Source organism: Saimiri boliviensis, chromosome 2 (assembly GCF_048565385.1).
Source record: "Saimiri boliviensis isolate mSaiBol1 chromosome 2, mSaiBol1.pri, whole genome shotgun sequence".
Lineage (NCBI taxonomy): Eukaryota > Metazoa > Chordata > Mammalia > Primates > Cebidae > Saimiri > Saimiri boliviensis.
In genome coordinates this window covers 5656249-5674787 of record NC_133450.1, presented here as the reverse complement: position 1 = coordinate 5674787, position 18539 = coordinate 5656249, and the positions used below count along the sequence as shown (strand labels likewise).

General features: G+C 40.8%; 2 protein-coding genes across 13 annotated transcripts in view; one reads left to right on the top strand and one right to left on the bottom strand.

The window, feature by feature from the left end:
- The first annotated feature begins 3124 nt into the window (after positions 1–3124).
- Positions 3125–18539, top strand: part of NEO1 (neogenin 1) — a 247353-nt gene continuing 231938 nt past the window's right edge. For 5 of the 11 annotated variants that reach the window (XM_039468855.2, XM_039468852.2, XM_074392695.1 and 2 more), the window contains exon 1: positions 3825–4247. In XM_039468855.2, coding sequence (XP_039324789.1) covers positions 4118–4247 — 130 coding nt within the window. In that variant the 5' untranslated portion in view covers positions 3825–4117. Of the gene's footprint in view, positions 3430–3823; positions 4248–18539 lie in introns of those variants that run through there. The other 6 variants (XM_074392692.1, XM_039468851.2, XM_074392691.1 and 3 more) reach the window with 5 other exon arrangements.
- Positions 14691–15858, bottom strand: LOC101033898 (histone H3.3A-like). 2 transcript variants are annotated; one of them, XM_074392690.1, is made up of 2 exons: positions 15257–15858; positions 14691–14951 (listed from the first exon to the last, which is right to left on the bottom strand). In XM_074392690.1, the coding sequence occupies exon 1, from the start codon at positions 15791–15793 to the stop codon at positions 15386–15388; it is 408 nt and encodes a 135-aa protein (XP_074248791.1). In that variant the 5' UTR covers positions 15794–15858; the 3' UTR covers positions 14691–14951; positions 15257–15385. The 2 variants fall into 2 exon arrangements, with proteins under 2 accessions (XP_074248791.1, XP_010330359.2); XM_010332057.2 differs by having other exon boundaries at positions 14691–14960; positions 15270–15858.

Here is an 18539-nt window from a genome sequence, read left to right as displayed (position 1 = left end):
TATACTTAGGCATATGTAGAATATGCTGATTACTCACCTCTCCACTCCTATCTCCCTGCTAAACTCCGGATCCAAGTAATGAATGGCTTACTGATATTTCTACTCAGATGTATTTAAAGTACCTATGCATGCATACGTACTTTAAATTTACTTGTCCAAAGTTAAATGAACATTGCCTCCCACCTGCTCCTCTTTCTCATTCCCCACTCAGTGATTGCCACCACTTTCATTCAGCTGCCCAAGTTGAAACTTGAGTCACTCACATCTCCTATCTCTCCCACATACCCCTGCTGTTTCTAGCTATCTCCTAAATCTCTCTCTTATCTGTTCCCTTCTCTTAATCCCCTCTGCTTTACTCCAGGCCACCATCATCTCCTCCCCAGACTACTGTAACAAAATCTGAACTCTTTTTTTGGTCTTGACTTCTTCCAAACTATACTCCAAGAAGCAGCCTGAGTGTTCCTTCTAAAATGCAAATCTGAGGTCAAATCCTAACTCTAGGCGTGGCTGACTCCTATCTCCCTTCAGGTCTCAGTTTAGAGGCCAATGCTTCTCTAATTCTCCATCCCCCACCCCCACACACAATTTAGTCAAGTTAGATGCTCTCACTAAGTTTTCCCACACTCCTTATCTTTCCTTACCATAACAGTCCTTATACTTCTTTGTTATAATTGTTTACCCTTTCTGCTAGACTGGGAACTTTGTTTATCTGGCTCATCACTGTTTTCCCTTAACACAGGCCAGGACCAGAGACCCAGGATGTACTTTGTAAATATTAAATGAATGAACCAATAATTTTGTTATCCCAGTATCTAGCACAATACTTGGTGAAAACAGGTCTTCAATAATTTTTGTTGAATAGACTAAAGATATGTGATTAACTAAGCAACATGTGACAAGCAAAATTAATATTGGGCAGGCTTTGTAGTTAAAAAGGAGCACACATCCTTTTTAATTACACTTAATCAGAGATGGCTCCTAGGACAGGTGGCTTTTGAAGGAGACCGGGAGAAAATAAAACCTCTTACCTAGTGAATGTAAAGGGCAAATACAAAAATATCCATCTCTGTGCAGAAGAAAATCACCTTCTTAAGACTGGGGCAACTTCCAGTTGAAGTCTGCTGTGACTAGGAAGTGTTCTATCCTGAGATCTGCTACTCAGGGGTCTAGCTTTCTTTTCTACCTCAGATACTGGGATTCAGCCAGGGAATCAGCTGCAGAATCTCATTAGTGACAGCATTAAACACTGAATTGTATGTCCTTTCTAATGTTGAAAGAAGTAACGCTTTTACTATAGAGAATAAGATTCCTACCAAGTTTTATATTCACAGGCTTTAACGTTTCATTTAATTTTTATATCGAAATATACTTAGCATAAATTTCACAAGATATTGGTCTAGTTATTTTTGGCCTGCATTTCCATCACTTTTACTGACACACAATGGCCACTCTGTTTTCTTTGCTCTAAAGTTTCTTTGTGCACACTATTCCTTGAACATGGACCTCATGTTCTAACTTTACTTAGATAAAAAAAGTGTTAATTTCACAAGTGGTTTAATATCTCTTCATAGACTGATAGTTTAAACAACATAAAAGTGTTGATTAGCAGTAGAGGTGCAGACTGAAGTATTTGTTGAAAATCTTGTTGGGAGAATAAGAATGATAAAAGAGATGCCTAAGAAAATCTTTTCTCAGATATGCTTTACTAAACAAAGAACAGGTTAATTACTCAACGATGATTTTTAAAGGGCATGTTGACAGTCTCAGTGACTTTGAAACAAACGAAATGAATTCAAGGGTGTGCTGGAGTTATTTAACTATCTTGAACTGATTCAGAATCTGTAGCTTTAATCTGGGGCTCCATCTATTCGTGGTTTAATAGAGTGGGTTTTATTAAAATTGTGATTTAATCACAAGATAGAAATATGCAAGTGCTTTAAACTTTTTGATATAAACCTGATATACACAGTGGGCTGATAAATCAGTGAGACAGTTCACAGAAGTCATATATGAAAATCAGCCTGTTATTAGCCACAACTCATATATATTTTTCAAAACTTGGAGGTAAATGTAAGCTTCATTTCAGAAGTCATATTACACATGTTATAGGTTTAATATAAGGAAATTTTTCCAGACTTAGAAGATACCAGAAAATTAACATTTGCAAGGCAATTTACAGTTTCCAAAGAGCTTTTCTCATTAATCATCTCAGAAAAACTGAATAATGATGTGATTATTAAAGGTTAATTAAGCAAATACTTGTGAAGTAATTGGGAGGTAATCTATTTCTAATTTAACAGGTCAATCACGGGTATTTAGGAAATATTTTTGCTGGTTAACAACTCTAACCAAAACAAAAAGGTATTTAAATGGTTTTCCTAGTGAAAAACCATAAGCCTGTGTTTGCTCTATTAAAGAACTGGGATGAAAATCACTAATTTCACCGTTTTGATGACTTAAGAGGTTTCATGAAGATTCTGAGCTCTTCCCTCCCGATGTTCCACGTCTTACATTGTTCATTTTGGTGCTTTAGAATAAAATATCTGAAGAAAGTAACTACGAGAAAGCACAGATGTTAGTGATGTTAGTCAGTGAAATAGCCATTTTCTTGTGGGAAGCAAGATATTTCGGTTATCAACTATACAGAAGAGTGAATAAAACCGAACTCCTATTAACCACCAAACATGACTCTAACTGCGTAATCACACAAAGAAATGTTCTTTAAAAAATTTCCATGGGTGATGATCAATAGTCTCATCCCCGGTGGAACTACAAACTGCTTTCTCCTAACTTTGCGTAGCCTGGGTGCTGCCTCACGATTGCTAAGTGCTTTAAAATCATATCCCGCTTGTCCCCCGGTTTATTAGCGAAAGACGCGATTCCTAGGTAGGAAAGCGCGAAGTGTCCCGCCAAGGTACAGGTAAAACGTAGCAGCTACTGCGAGAGGGCTGCCCCCGGGGAGTCCCAGGGCTCAGTCGGGGCCCCCGCACGAGCTCAGGAAGTGGACAGCGGGCACCTTTGTCTGCGCCTAGTTCCCTGGACCCCGGCCGAGCGACGCGGGTGGGGGCGCGGGCCCCGCGGTCCGGGCGGGTCCCGGCGCTGCCCGGGGGAAACGCGCGGCGAGGGCGGCCCGGCCTGGAAGCCGGAGGTCGGCGGCGGCGCGGCCGGTCCCCTCCCACGGGAGCCGCGCCAGGCCCAGCCAGAGCCGGGCGGGATCGCTATTGTTTTTGGCGAGCACATAAATCCCCACGCCGACCCTCTGCGCACCCAGGTTTCCTCCCGGAGGCCATTCGGTTTCCTCCGAGGCCCTATATAGAGGCTCCAGGCCCCGACTGAGCCGAGGTGCGCGCCCGCGCGGGCCTCGCGGACCAGCCTGAGCTCGGAGCGCCTCTCGCCCTCAGGTCTCTGCAGCCCGAGGCGTCTGGGGAGGTGAGATGGGGAATTTGTCCCCGGGGCCAGGAGGAGGAGGCGGGGGCGCGCGGCGCCGAGGGGCTGCGGCGAGCGGGCGGGAGGAGGAGGAGAATCCGTTTCTCCGGGGTTTCCCTGACGCCACTAACAGCAGCGCCCGGCGCGCGCGCCCCGCGCCCGTCCGCGGCTCTGGGGAGAAGGGGGAGGGGAGCCGGCCCGCCGCGGCCCGCGAGGCGGCAGCCGGGATTGGAGCGGGGGCGGACCGCGCGCAGAGACCAGGCGGTGCAGGCGAGGGAGGCGCGCGCGTGCGCGTGCGCGTGTGCGCGCCCGGGACTCCGGACTCCCGCCCCCCGCCCCCCGCCCCCGCCGCCCGCGGTCTCCGCCCCCCTCGCGCTGGTGTGTAGAGCCGGAGTCGGCGACGGGTGGCGGCGCCTGGAACCTGGAGACCGGCCCCCCCACCCCGCCCCGGAATGTACTGACTCCCCCTCTCCGCTCTCCTCCCCTCCCCGCCCCGCTGCAGGAGGGAGGCGCCCCCGAGTCTCCCCTCCCGCGAGAGGGGCCGCGCGGGCTGGGCCGGGCCGGGCTGGAGCAGCGGCTGCCGCGGGAGCCGAGCCTGCAGCGAGGACCGGCTGAGGCGCGCGGGAGGCCAGGAGGCGAGGGCTCCGCGGCGCTGTCGCCGCCGCAGCCGCCGCTCACTCTCGGGAAAGAGATGGCGGCGGAGCGGGGAGCCCGGCGACTCCTCAGCACCTCCTCCTTCTGGCTCTACTGCCTGCTGCTGCTCGGGCGCCGGGCGCCGGGCGCCGCGGCTGCCAGGAGCGGCTCCGCGCCGCAAGCCCCAGGTAAGCGGCGGGCGCGGGCCTGGGGGGCGCGGGGGCGCGGCTCCGGCTCCGGCTCCTGCGCCGGCGGCTGCGGTGTTTTTGTTTAGGATCCTGGAGGAAACGTGCAGGAACTTCTCTGCCTCGGCTCTGGTTGCCGGAGAGAAAGGGGATAGCGCATGGTGGGGAGGGGAAGGGCGAGAGGGGGCGCCGCCGGGGGAGGGGCGGCTGCCGGGGGGCAGATCGGGGGCGCCGGGGTCCAGTTCCGCGCTTTGTACCTGGAGGCAGGTTCACCCCTCGCCTCTCTCCCCTCCCCCAGGCTCATCCCACTTGTAAGAGTGGGACATTCTTGTGCTCACACTAGCACCAGTAGAGGCCACTACACACCTCATTAAATAAACAATCGGATGGCCAATTCATTAATTTTCAGGAAAGGAAAGGGGAGGGGGCTTGAACTCCTAGTTCCCTGGCCAGGGATTTCCCAGCCTCCGAGGTCTCGGCGAAACGCTGGCTGGTCTCGAGGGACTCCTCGCGCGGGGATTGGAGCAGGAGTCTGCGGAAGAGCGGGGGTGTCAGAGGGGCACAAGCGCCTGCTCACAACCCCTGGTGTGGACCTCACGATGAGGACGCCTTGGAGAGCGGCTCGGAGTGATCGTATCTGTTAGTGTTTCCGTTATGAAATGCCTCTCCTTTCCTGGGGATTGCAACTGTATTTACAGCCTGTTAATCACTCTTAACCAAGGGAATTGTCTAAGCATCGGATTTTAAGTACTTGCACTATGTGTTCGGATGGCAATGTGTACACATATTGAACCTCAAAAGCCATTTGCAGTTCTGTTTTGGAATATTGTAGATTACTGAAATCACCTGCGTTCCTGTTTACTTAAGGGGAACAACGAACAAAAATGCGGAGCCTTCCGGGAAGGACCTTACGGTATTGTTGAGCAGGGTACACTCAGCAGTTGAAGGGCAAATTAGCATGTCATCTGTTAAAATTGTTTGTCCAAGGTGGTGTACCATAAAACTTGACAAAACTTTCACTTGTGTGAGATTTTACATTGGCAAGCAGTCTTACCGCTGATCCAGTACTTGTTTTTCCCTGATTTATATGAAGTATTATTTAAAATCACACTACAAGGTAATGTGACTGATAAACTTTTCATTTCCTCACAGTGGGTGTATGTAACTCATGGCTTTTGCCAGCATTGAAGAACAGCTTTAAACCTAAAGTACCAGTGGGTATGCTCTAAACAACTACGTTAAACAACGGTGTTTTAATGTCAAATTAAACATTACTTATGTCAGAATCTGCATTTGCACATTCAGTCCATGTACGATTTAGAACCCATTTTGGTGCTGAAATGTAGGTTACTCTCCACCTGTCTCTTAGATGGGCGAGAGAAATATAACTATTTTTGAAAAAAGTTCCTGTTACTCATGATCTATTTTATAAGGAAATTCATATGTAGTTCACCATGTATCAGGTAATAGATGGAGCTTTTGTTTAAAGTTTTATCGATAATTTTGTAAGTGACTAAAATGTTAGTAATTTTATTAGGACAATAAAAACAATGTAAGCAGTCTCTTAGGAAGTAGTCTTAACATCTGTTTCAACATTTACTCGATTGACAGGTTCTTTATTTTGCACAGATGAAGTGCAAGGCATATGCTCTCTGCCTTCGTGGAGTTTACAGTCTGGTGTGTGGGTAGGAAAGATAGCCATCCAGCTACTAATTATATAATTTAAAAATTGTGATAAGCACTACAAAGGAGAATAGGTTTTGAGAAAGTGGATACTAGAGTGACATAACCTTGTCTGGGTGTTAGAGTGTCTCACAAGAACTGAGATCTGAGGAATGAGTAGGAGTGGAGGTGGGGAGGCTGGCAGGTAATTAGTGTTGTAGTTGGGTCTCTAGAACATAGATCTTCTGATTCTCGGTCCAGAGTGCTTCCTATAAACCTCTCTGCTTCATTACAAAAGCGAAAGAAATAACTGCAGTAAGGAGGGGTTGGTCAGTTCTGCCATAAAACTGTGGAAGAGATCAAGGGACTGGAGAACTGAGTAAGCAGGAACTGGAACGAGCTGTTGGTAAATTGGATGTCCTTTGTCAGTAGTTTTATTTTTTTATTTTTGTAGAGTGATAGACTCAGAAATCTTTTTGTAGGGGATTATAGTGAATAGATGGTAGAGAGTGGGTATGTTCAGTAGTAAAAGATGGAGAAAAATAGAGATCAGGGACAGTAGGATAAATGGAAGGTATTTTTCCATCTGAGGTTAGACAGAAAGACATATGGAGGTGGAGGAAAAAGTAAAAAGTAAAGGACTGGTGATAGAAAATGGTCAGCAAGGGAGGAGGGTTGGAATTGAGCAGGAACACAATCTTGTATTGTGAAGAAGGGCAGATTACTGAAAAGATACGTAGGGACCTTGGGGAAGATGACATGACAGCAGTCTGTGCAATGCAGGTCTTCTCTGTTTAGAGTGGACATTCTTCACTGAGGACTCTATAGCTTCTGCCTGAACCATTTATTTCATGATGTGATTCATTGCCTTACAGGGTAGTCCATTCTGTGTTGAATTACTTCCGTTAGAAAATTTTGCTTTATACAGTACATTTCACTATAGTTTTCACCCTCCTCACGCTTCTTACATTTTTCTGTCTTTTCTTGTCTTTTTCAGCATTTCCCTGTCTTCTGATGAATCTCTCCTCTGATTAATTCCTCATCTGTCTTTCAGGCTTTTCTTTCACTCACTGATTAAATATTGGTATCTAAAGCTTATTCTGTGTACTCTCTGCTCTCTGTTGCCACCTGTGAGCTAAGGACTCTCTTAGTCCACTCTTTCTCACGTGCCACTCGGTACCTTCACTAAATAGGCATCTTACATTACTCAAGTCCAGAGTTAAACTCTGTCATCTTCCCTTCTGCTTCCCTCATCCCCTTTCTCTAAACAAGAACAAACCAGTTCTTGGCCTCCATCTCTCATGTTGTTGGAATGATTGCATGAATTTGTCTTGTGTTGCCTGCCTTGGTCATCACTGTTCATCCACTTGTACAAGTTGAGATCAAGAAGACCTTCTCTTCCCCTGTTCCCATAGCTGATAGTTCTTTTTGTTTTTACCTCTCAGCTGTTTCCTGACTCTGAATCGGTGTCTTTTTCATCTTTATCCCCACCTGGACTAACAATAATTAGTCTCTTTGTCTCTACCGTTACCCTTGAGAAGTCTGTCCTGCTAGAATGAACTTTCTGAAATATTTTCCTGAGCATGCCACTCTCCTACTTAAAATCTCTCATTAGTGTTCTGTAGCTTGGGTGTTAGAACATAAACTCCATGACATGGAGATTATGAGGCCCTTTGTATTCTTTACCTCTGTTCTCACAAACCCAGTACAGCCTCATCTCTTGTCACCTCTAACGTGCATCTTGCATCCCACCGCTCAGATTAACTACACAGCTTCAGGTCTCCGTGCCTTTGCACATGCTGTTCTTCCTGTTAAGCCACTTCTCACCTTGTTCACTTCTGAAACTCCTTAGCTAGTCAATGAATTTTTCTCCACCAGCCCCCTCTTCCAGAGAGAGTTTTGGTCACCATTCTGTGTGTCCATAGTTTCTTGAGTACTTTTTATTTTGTATTATTTATTTTCTTATCTCTTCTGCTAGTTTCAACCTCCAGAGGGTTGGCCGGGTTGTCCTTTTCACCTTGTTTCCCTAGCGTAGCACTAGCATCTGGCATAGAGAAGATAACCAGTAAATGTTTGTTGGATGAATGTTGAATTGCCTTTGTCTTTAACCCCTAGGGCCATACAGCACAAATCCAATTGCTTTATATGATGGCCCTTCACATGTCTAATCATATTTCGTGTGTACATGTTTGCATGTGTGTGTGGGCGCCCCTGCCCTTCCCCCATAGCCTTGTCCTTTTAAAGAACCATCCTTAATTCCTTCAGCCTCTCTTCACATTACTTAGTTTTCAGATCTTTTGTAAGCTTGGCCATCCTCCTGGAGATGCTGTGGTTTTAGTGTTTTTTGGTTTTATCATCTTTGGAAAGATCTTTGATCTTACTGAGTCATCTAAAAGAAAGGACTGATGCGTTGCTCTGCCTGTCAGAATGAGGCACAAAAGAGATCATAGAATTCTGGTATGAATGCTCAAAGAAGATAACAAATGTGACTGCTTTAAATAAACTGTATGAAAATTAATACATGATGTAGGATAGTGAAAAGACATATATGAAGGCAGAGGATATGGGGTATGACTTGTGGATCTACAACTTCACATACAATCTGTAAGTTGGGGGATATAGGCAGGCAAGAATAATACCTTGACTGCCTAACTGGATTGTCAGAAAAATCAAATGTAAAATTGTTTATAAACTATGAAGTACTGTACCTATGTAGAATGGCCTTACTGTTTCTTTGTGAACTTTAAAAATATTTTGTAATTCTATTAAATTATTTGAAAGTGTAGGTTTTTTTTTTCTGTTGGCTTAATTGATCATTGTTGGTTTCTTAGGAGTTTTTCTTTACCACAATTAAAATATTGGGGTAACCTTAATAAATCTTATTATATGGAGGCTCTATTTAGTAGTCTTTTTTGCAAATGCTTTATTGTGTTAGTGACTTCCGTGCAATTGGGAGGTATTTACCATATTATTGGTAAGTGTTTAGGCTTCTGGGTAAAGTTGCATCAATAATTGGAGAGCAGTCAGAGGAAATGACTGTAGGTAAGATCATATTGACTGGAAAGCTAAGTGTAGTAAAAAAAAAAAATTTGTGTTTAAGATTTTGAAAAAGTAACTTTGTCATGGAACACAAGCCAGTGAAAGATGATTTTAAAATAGAACCCAAATTTTGGATTCCTTTAGAATGAAGAGAATTTTTTGATTCAAAAATTTTGTAAATACCAGCAAAAAAAGTCATTCAGACCCACTGATATAAGTTTGGTATGTTTCTTTCTAGTTACTGTCTATATGGCACATTATCTTTTTACATTGTAGTCATGGTGTATGTATGACTTGAATGTTTTCCCTTGACATTATACCATTTTTCTTTGTTGTCCTATTATCTTTAAACCATTTTATTTTAAAAACTTTAACTTAAAAATATATAAATATGTTTGTTTGCAGTCAAACAATATAAAAGTACGTAGAATAGAATATTTTATCACTTCTACTCACAAATTCTATTTTTTAAACCCATAAATAACCCCTTTTAATATCTTCCCTTACATGTGCATATGTGTGTATAGTTTTATTTTTTTACACATAAGGAGGATTATACCACCTATTGTTGTTTTCAACTTGTTTTTTCACTTAGTGTGTTGGAGATCCTTCCATGCCAGTACCTACAGATTTTCCTATAACCATTATTTAAAATGTATGTATAATAATCCAGGGAGCAGCGAGCAAATATAGTAATAGTGGCTAATAGATGTAGTATTTATAGAACACTCCCTGAGTTCCAGGCACTGTGCCATGCTTTTTCACATGTATTTACTCTTTTATGCAGTCTTGTGAGGAAAATGGCAGTATCTTCACATTCCACAGATGAGGAAACTGAGTCTCAAATATTAAGTGCCTCGCCAAAGGTCTCACAGCCTGTCATGTGGAAAAGTTGGCATTGGAATCCAGGTCTTTGCAACTTCAAAACCTGTGTTCTTTATTCCTCTGCATTCTGCTGCTAATTGTGTGTTCCCCTGTATTGAAGTTGTTTTTACTGTTTTGCTGTGATAAAGAATGTTGTGATGAACATATTCTTCCTTATGGTCTTTCTGTATTTTGGATTCCCACATATAGGATTGCTGGTGAAAAGTTAACATATGTGCATGTGGGGGTCAGGGTTCCGTTTATTGTAGAAAAGTAATGATATCATTAAGAATAATACCATTGACTAATACTTTTACAACTTTTTCAAGGTTTTATCACTTTTAATTTTGAACTTTGGGTATTTAAGGCCATATGTTAAAATGCAGGTTCATCTGTTAACTGAAGGGTTGAGCTAATAACAAATAATTTCAAAGGTCCCTTCTACCTTCAAGTTTCTCTTACTCTGAAGTCTATAAAATGGAACGGTGGATTTATTTGAGCTTAATAACTTCTGTTCAGTTATTGTGTTCTAGCACTGGTCATTTCTGGTTTTCGGATACAAAAACCACCTTTCATCATTCCCTGAAGCTCAAGTTATTGTACACCTTTTTTTTTTCTAGTGCAAAGTAGGATATGATGGGAAAATTGGCTACGTTACTTGTAAATAATTGTGTATGATTTTATTTTTTATGTGCAAAAATGGCTTTAGGGCTGAGTTGTATGGGGTTCAGTGTTAAGTAATTGTGAGGTATTTTAAGATATAGCACTACCAGAAATATTAGATGCTTACTCTTAGGCTTGGAAGGGATGTAAACTGACCAGGTTACAGAACTGGCTTATAGGAACAGGTTTTGATTCCCTGTTTGACTCCCATATATAAAGAAAAGACAGGGAGGTATGGTGGTTATATATGTTTTATTTTACTGAATGAAGTCAGAGCTTGAATTCTGAGGAGTTAGCAGGTTGGCGGTCTGAAATTCAGATTCTGTGTCTCTGCTTTTCCTTTTTAAAAGAACCATTAGAAATCACGTTCTTTAAAATTATTTTATAGCAAAAATCCTTAAATTCAACTTTTTAAAAAGTCAGTTCTATAGGCAAAGCTAAGAGTTGCAGTAATTTTGGCTAATTATACACAAAACTACATTCTATAAATAAAGATGAATTGGACATGGTTTCCATCCCCAGGAAGCATTTGGTCTAATGGTGGAGATGAAGTAGATATTAGGTAACTTGATTCGGTGAGACAAAGTGCTATTACTGCTGTAGGTAGAAAAATACATTCTGGAGTCATTATGTTACTGTTGATCAAGGAATAGTGCTGCTCTTCCTCATAATTTTGGTTCTGTATCTTTAGAGTACTCGTAACTTAGTTTTATAAAGCTAGCAGACTAGAATTCTAAAGAAGGAGTTTCCTCTAAGTGATTACTTCAGCATTTGAATGTATCAGAATGCTCATAATTGAGCCATCTTGGGGTGCAGCTACTCCCATGTTTTTTGGAAATCTGGAGATTGATCATACTGATTTTCAGAACTGTTTATTGTCAGTAATAGTAAAACTTACTAAGGAGTCATGAGCAGAGTGAATTTTTGAAATGATGCTATGTGGAAATTGAAAATAGAATGTTTTTGTTTTTCTGCTGTAGTGGTTAAAAAAAAAAAAAGAAAATATCCCAAAATATGTCTTTATTTATGAAGTCTAGTTAAGATAATAGCATTATAATTTACAAATTTAGGGATAGAATAACAAATTATAAGTGTCATTTATAATTTTAAAATTTACAGCATCTTTCAATGTAACAAGTAAAATTGTAAGATTTTTTTGGTTAATTCTTGAAAGCTTTTGAAGTTGAAGGTAGGATTACTAGTTATTTTATTTAATTTTTTTTTTGAGACTGAGTCTCGCTCTGTTGCCCAGGCTGGACTGTAATGGTGCAATCTTGACTCACTGCATCCTCTGCCTACCAGGTTGAAGCCATTCTCCTGACTCAGCCTCTCGAGTACCTGGGACTACAGGCATACACCACCACACCCTGCTAATTTTTTTTTGTATTTTTAGTAGAAATCGAGTTTCACCATATTGGCCAGGCTGGTCCCAATCTCCTGACCACAAATGATCTGCCCATCTTGGCCTTCCAAAGTACTGGGATTACAGGCATGAGCCACCACACCCTGGCAACTAGTTGTTGTAAATGTATATAGTGTTGTATATTTGAGGGACTGTGTGCATAAATTTTTGTGGTGATAACCCCTTTATTTGCTTCTTTATTTTGAGATGAGGTCTCACTCTGTCACCCAGGCTGGAGTGCAGTGGCATGCTCATGACTTACTGCAGCCTCAACCTTCCAGGCTCAGGTGATCCCCCACCTCAGCCTCCCAAGTAGCTGGGACTACAGTCATGCCTCACCTTGCCCAGCGAATTTTTTTTTTCTTTCTTTCTTTTTTTTTTGGTATTTTTTGTAGAGACAGGGTTCCACCATGTTGCCAAGGCTGGTCTCAAACTCCTGGACTCAAGCAATCCACCTGCTTCAGCCTCCCAAAGTGCTGGGACTACAGATGTGACAGTGCACCGGCCTAACCTGTTTACTAATAGTACGTCACCTACATGGAACTCAACCATTATGCACCATATTTCTGGAATATAACTGAAGACTAGGGAATAAGGGAAATAATTTCCAAAGTAAATATCATTCTCAGAGTCCCAAATGACTTTATTCAGAGCCTATCTTTAATTCATAGGCAGTTCTAACAAACAGTGTAATCTAATTTCTCAGTCCATAGCTGATCAGAAGTGAGTAGAAGGACTATCCTGGGAAATGCCCCCGACAACAGAAGGTTGTGACAGTTGCAAGGAAAGATACTTAAACTAAGCGTAAGAACACAGAGGTCTTCCCATATTCAGAAGTTACAGTCTCAGCCAAGTTGAGGAAACTTTCTTTCCCTTTTCCGTTACTGCTAATGGATATTGCCTACCCCTGGCCTTTCCTTTTATCCACTCCTACTGTAGATACAGTTGCTATCTGGGAGGTAGATCTTGCCTCAGAAATCTCTTGAGTCTTAATCTCACCTCAAACTAATAAGGATTCGGGTTGATGCCTGAGGTAGGAAGAAAGGAAATGTGACCAGGAGGGGAGGTGAGGTGGCAGGGTATGGTTTCTACCTCTCTGGCTGCAACATGTATCTTTATTGACAGTGTTACTAAACCTGATTGCTAAACTACGAATGTAGATTTTTAATTTGAGGGTAAAGTTAATTGTTGACTTTTTATTGTTAAAAATATAACATTTTGTACTACGTGAAATCAAATGTGAAATCATACACTCCAGCCTCTCTTCCCAGAGTAATCACTTTTAATAGCTATGGTTTGTTTTAGACATACAATTATACACTTATATCCGGTGCATATATAACAAAAATAACTAGTTGGATTTTGCTGTGCATTCTGATTTTTAACTTGTTACAGGACATCTTTCCATGTGAGTGTGTATACATTTATCAGAGTTGTTTTGATAGCCATATGATATTGTATTTTATGGCTATATCATAATTTATTTAACCAACTTCTTTTTAATGCTCCCAGATTTTTGATTGCAAACAAATGATGCACTTTTATAAATGTCCCCATTTGTGTATATGTGCATGTAAACCACAGAATAAGTTTATGGATTTGGAATTGTAGGGCAAGAGGGCATGTGTATTCACGTTATTTCCAAATTGTTTACTAAACAGCTGATTTACAGTCCTTTGAGCACCAAATAAGAGAGTGTCTGTTTCCACACATCCTTGCTAACACATTTGTTATTTTCAGACTTCTTAATCTTTTTGCCAGTTTGATAGTAGGAAAAAATATATGTCTGTAAATTTTATATTTTAAAAATATTAATGGAGTTCAGCATCTTTTCAGATTTTTATTGATGGTTTATATTGTTTCTGAGAATTGCCTATTCATGTGTTTTATTCATATTTCTGTATCTTTTCCTGAATCATTGGTTCATTTATAAACATACAGAATACGTAATTAAGAATAGGAATAATTTAAAACTTGATAATTTGTCAAAACTTCCATCGCTGCTTGTGGTTCTTAACTTAGTTATAAGCAAACTGAGTAATTGAGTTAGTTATCTGACTCCTGCTCACTACTGCTCATGCTAACCTGATGTGGATTCATAAGCTTTAAAACTGTTCTAATTTGAGGAAAAAGTTGAACATTCATTGATTTGAGTAACGAATAGGAATTAAAACATACTATTACCTCTTTTGACAGAACAGTTTTGGTTTGGAGCGACTAAGTTCATTTAGTCAAATACTTGAATGCCAATTTGATCCAAGGTACTGTAATAATTTAAAATGGAAAGTGGATTAAAAAGAAACAAGTTTGACAACAATGGATATTAGTTCCATTTTGGGCATCTTGAGCCTGAGATGTCAGTAGAATGTTCCTATAAAGGGATAACAGAATTAGGGCTCAGCTGAGAAGTCTAGGCCAGAAATGTAGGCTCACAGATTATCTGATGGAGATGATAGTTCAAGCCATGAGTGTAGTTCATGACACTTAGGAAGGAAACAGAAAGCCTGGGGCAAAGACCTGGGCATACACCTATAGTTGGGTTTCCAAAGGAAGGAAATGTTCCTCTGTTTAGAGGAAAATACCACTATTAAAATAGAAAAAAATACCACTATTAAAGCTAAGTAAGGACCTAGAATATATGTAAAATGATAGAGCTCAGTTTGCCTCTGGAGGTTTATTGAGGAACACCTGTGTGAATAAATGAGCTAGTGCTAAAGTAATGTCACTTCTTTCCCTTAACCCTGCAGGCATGTCATGGCCCTAGGTTAGAACAGCAGGCAGGGAGAACAAAGGCGTACAGAGCCAATTTTGAACAATTCTTTTTTTTTTTTTTTGTTGCTGTCAATAAGAAATTTACTTGTTTTAAAAAAATCCAAATGCTGGCATTGTCCAGAAAAATTTAACAGATTTATTTACAATTATAAAGTTGAACTGCTGAAACTTGTTCACTGAAACATTTTAACGTGCATTAATGCTTTACGTCTCCACATTTATATTAAAAATTCACACACAAATGAAAATGGAAAAACTGCCAATACCTGATTTCTGTCCCCTATTTTTCCACTCGCAATCATATACTTAGGTACCTTTTTTTTTTTTTTGAGATGGAGTTTCCCTCATGTTACCCAGGCTGGAGTGCAATGGCGCGATCTCGGCTCACCGCAACCTCCGCCTCCTGGGTTCAGGCAATTCTCCTGCCTCAGCCTGCTGAGTAGCTGGGATTACAGGCACGCGCCACCATGCCCAGCTAATGTTTTGTATTTTTGGTAGGGACGAGGTTTCACCATGTTGACCAGGATGGTCTCGATCTCTTGACCTCGTGATCCACCCGCCTCGGCCTCCCAAAGTGCTGGGATTACTGGCTTGAGCCACCGCGCCTGGCCTTACTTAGGTACCTTTTGACCCCATGGAAAAAAAAAATTATCTAACATTCAGAACTACCAGTAACAGGAAGAAGAGAATTTTTTTTTTTTTTTTTTGAGAATGAAATGTTTCCCATCATAGTGGATTCTTAAGCATGCTCTCCACGTATGCGTGCTAGCTGGATGTCTTTTGGCATAATTGTTACACGTTTGGCATGGATAACACAAAGGTTGGTGTCTTCAAAAAGGCCCACCAGATAGGCTTCACTTGCCTCCTGCAAAGCACGGATAGCTGCGCTCTGGAAGCGCAGATCTGTTTTAAAGCCCTGAGCAATTTCTCGCACCAGACGCTGGAAGGGAAGTTTGCTAATCAGAAGTTCAGTGGACTTGTGATAACGTCTAATTTCACGGAGTGCCACAGTACCAGGCCTGTAACGATGAGATTTCTTCACCCCTCCAGTAGAGGGCGCACTCTTGTGAGCGGCTTTTGTAGCCAGTTGCTTCCTGGGTGCTTTACCATGAGTAGATTTGCGGGCAGTCTGCTTTGTACGAGCCATGGTATAGAGACCTCCTTACTTACCCCACTTCTCCTTCGGCTGGAGCTCGGCGAGCGAGAGGCGGCGCTGGCATTGGAGAGTGACGGCCAATTTTGAACAATTCTTTAAATGACATATATCATAACTACTCACCCTACTGGGCTGAAATGGACAATGAATGACCTTATATGTGTCCATGCTAAGAACAGAGCCTGGCTTACTCCTGGAATGTAAAATGTTACTGTTGTTGTTTTTGTTATTGTATACTAGATGGAGGGGCTAGCTAAAAAAACATGAAAATTAGATAACATGATTTGGTTTTTATTTTTATCTGATGGCTGTATGTAAATAGATTGTTAAATGAGTGAGCTTATGTTGAAGAGGGTAAGGATTTGTTTACTTTGGGATATTCAGCTTAGTTTCTTAGGACTTAAGCTGGTTTTGAAGCCACAAGTAGGGTTTTTAGATGGGTGGGCTTTTTTTGTTTATTTGTTTTTTGGCCAGGAGGGTAAAATGCAGAGCATTATGAAGCAAGGTAAAGGCAAAAGCAATAGAAATATTCCGTAAACTATTTCTTGAAAGGTTCATTTTTATTTTGGAGTTTATAATTTGACATGTAGCAGAGGGGTGATTAGATGATGAAATCATGGCGAGATAATCTGTCATGGTAGGAAGGAAGGTGGAGATAGTGCATGTTCCAGCTTTTAATGAAAATTAACTTGATCATTATGTATTTGCTTTTTAAGACTTCATTTATTTCCTGTTAGATGTTGTAGTCATCTTTTATGAATCAGTGATTTCTTTGGAGTTTGTTCAAAGCCACAGAAGTAAGCTTCAGGATTGTGTGTACTCAGAAATTCTAAGGAGTTAATGTTTGCCACTTTCTGAAGAATACTTTAAAAAAAATTCTGTAAGTTTTGTGGAAGAGCGAATTTATTTCTTCTTCAGAGTAGTTACAAGTTAAGTAGAGGCTTTTCTGTTTCAGAGTCAGTCTTGTCAGTCATTGAAATGTTGGGGTAAGAAATGTAGACAACATTGTGATAACTTGGCAGTTCCACTTTGTTCACACTTAAGTTTTTAGATTTGCATCTGTATGTGCGTAGTAGCTTGACCTTGATATAAAATTTCTGTATCACAATCTTTTTCTTTCACAACTCACTGGGCAGTTCTTCCTGCATTTAATGCTGTACGTAACGTAACTGTTTTCTAGGTACTGGCTACTTGATTTTTAAAAAATCTGTTTGTAGATTTTTGTATGTGAGTTTGCCATTAGAGATTTAGAAATTTCACCAAAGTATCACCAGGTGGGAGATCATTTATTTATTTTTAAACCTGCCATATTGGTGTTGTATTTTACTTTGTCATTATCTTTAAATTCAGCAAGTAAAGTGAAATCTGTGTGTTGCTGTAATTCCTTTTTAACATAACCTTAAGAAAACCCCAACTTGGTGACTGGTATTCTCTTTCTCAATAAGTTGGTCATTTATAGTTTTTCCACTAATGTTGGAGCAGATAATTTCTTTTGTTAACTACCAAATAAAGAGAAAAACTTGTACTATTGTAGAGAAACTTTTTTTTTTTTTTAAATTCCGGGATTGCAGTATGATGAGATTGCTCATACTAAGGCATTCTGGAGCTGAACTCAGCTGGTAGAAGTTCATTTCTCATATTTTGTGCTCCTATGAATGTCAGGTAAAAAGACTTATTCTATTTAAATTAGTTTATATCCTCTCTCTGTCTCTCTCACTCTCATAGACGAATTATTTTAACTTAAATGTGTGTATGGTATGACTTCTCTGTACTTTGTGTACTTTTATTAAAAATTAATTAATTTAGAGGCAGTCTCACTGTGTTTCCCAGGCTGGAGTGCAGTAGTGTGATCTCAGCTCACTGTAACCTGTGCCTCTTGAACTCAAGTGATCCTCCTGCCTCAGCCTGCCAAATAGCTGGGACTATGGGTGCCCACCACCATGCCCAGCTAGTTGCTTAAGTTTTTTGTAGAGACAAGGTCTTACTGTATTGCCCAGGCTGGTTTTGAACTTCTGGGCTCAAGTAATTCTCCTGCCTTAGCCCCCTGAAGTGCTGGGATTACAAATGTGAGCCACTGCACTTGGCCCTGTAGTTGTATATTTATGCTATGTTTGTAGCATGTGGTTAGGTTTTGTTTTCTTTTGCCTGACAGTTTTTGTCTTCTTACTAAATCATGTCTATTTAATTTAATAGTTCATATAGTTGGCTTTAAACCTCCCATTTTATTATTTACTTCTGCCTGCCCTGTTTATTCTGTATTCCCCTCTCTCTTTTTTCCTGCCTTCTTTGGATTATTTTAAGTTATTTTGTATTTCCTTCTCTTTTAGCTTGCCAGTTATAATTTCTTTTACTATTCATTTACTGGTTCCTAATGCATCTTTAACTTATTTGTGTGATTTTCTGGACAGTGCAAGGCCTCTATAACACCTTAATTCAATTTGTCTTTCTCTTTTGTTTTTATGTTATTATGTTACTGTTGTGCATTTTAGTTCTTTGTATATTTAAGATCCATCAGATGTTATTTCATATTCACTCTTCATTTAGATTTAGTTATTTAAATTCTTTGTTATTCATTTAGATTTACCCATGTATTTCCTTTCTCAGTTGCTCTTCATTTTTTTTCTGCATCTCTGATTTTTATCTGGGATAATTTCTTTCTGCCTGGAGAATATCCTTTAGCACTTAGTTAGATTTGTTGGAGATGAATTTTCTCAGCTGTTGTCTGTCTGCAAACATT

What these genes read in the sequence shown, in the direction of transcription:
- LOC101033898 (XM_074392690.1), bottom strand. Translation starts at nt 15,793, where the DNA reads ATGGCTCGTACAAAGCAGACTGCCCGCAAATCTACTCATGGTAAAGCA.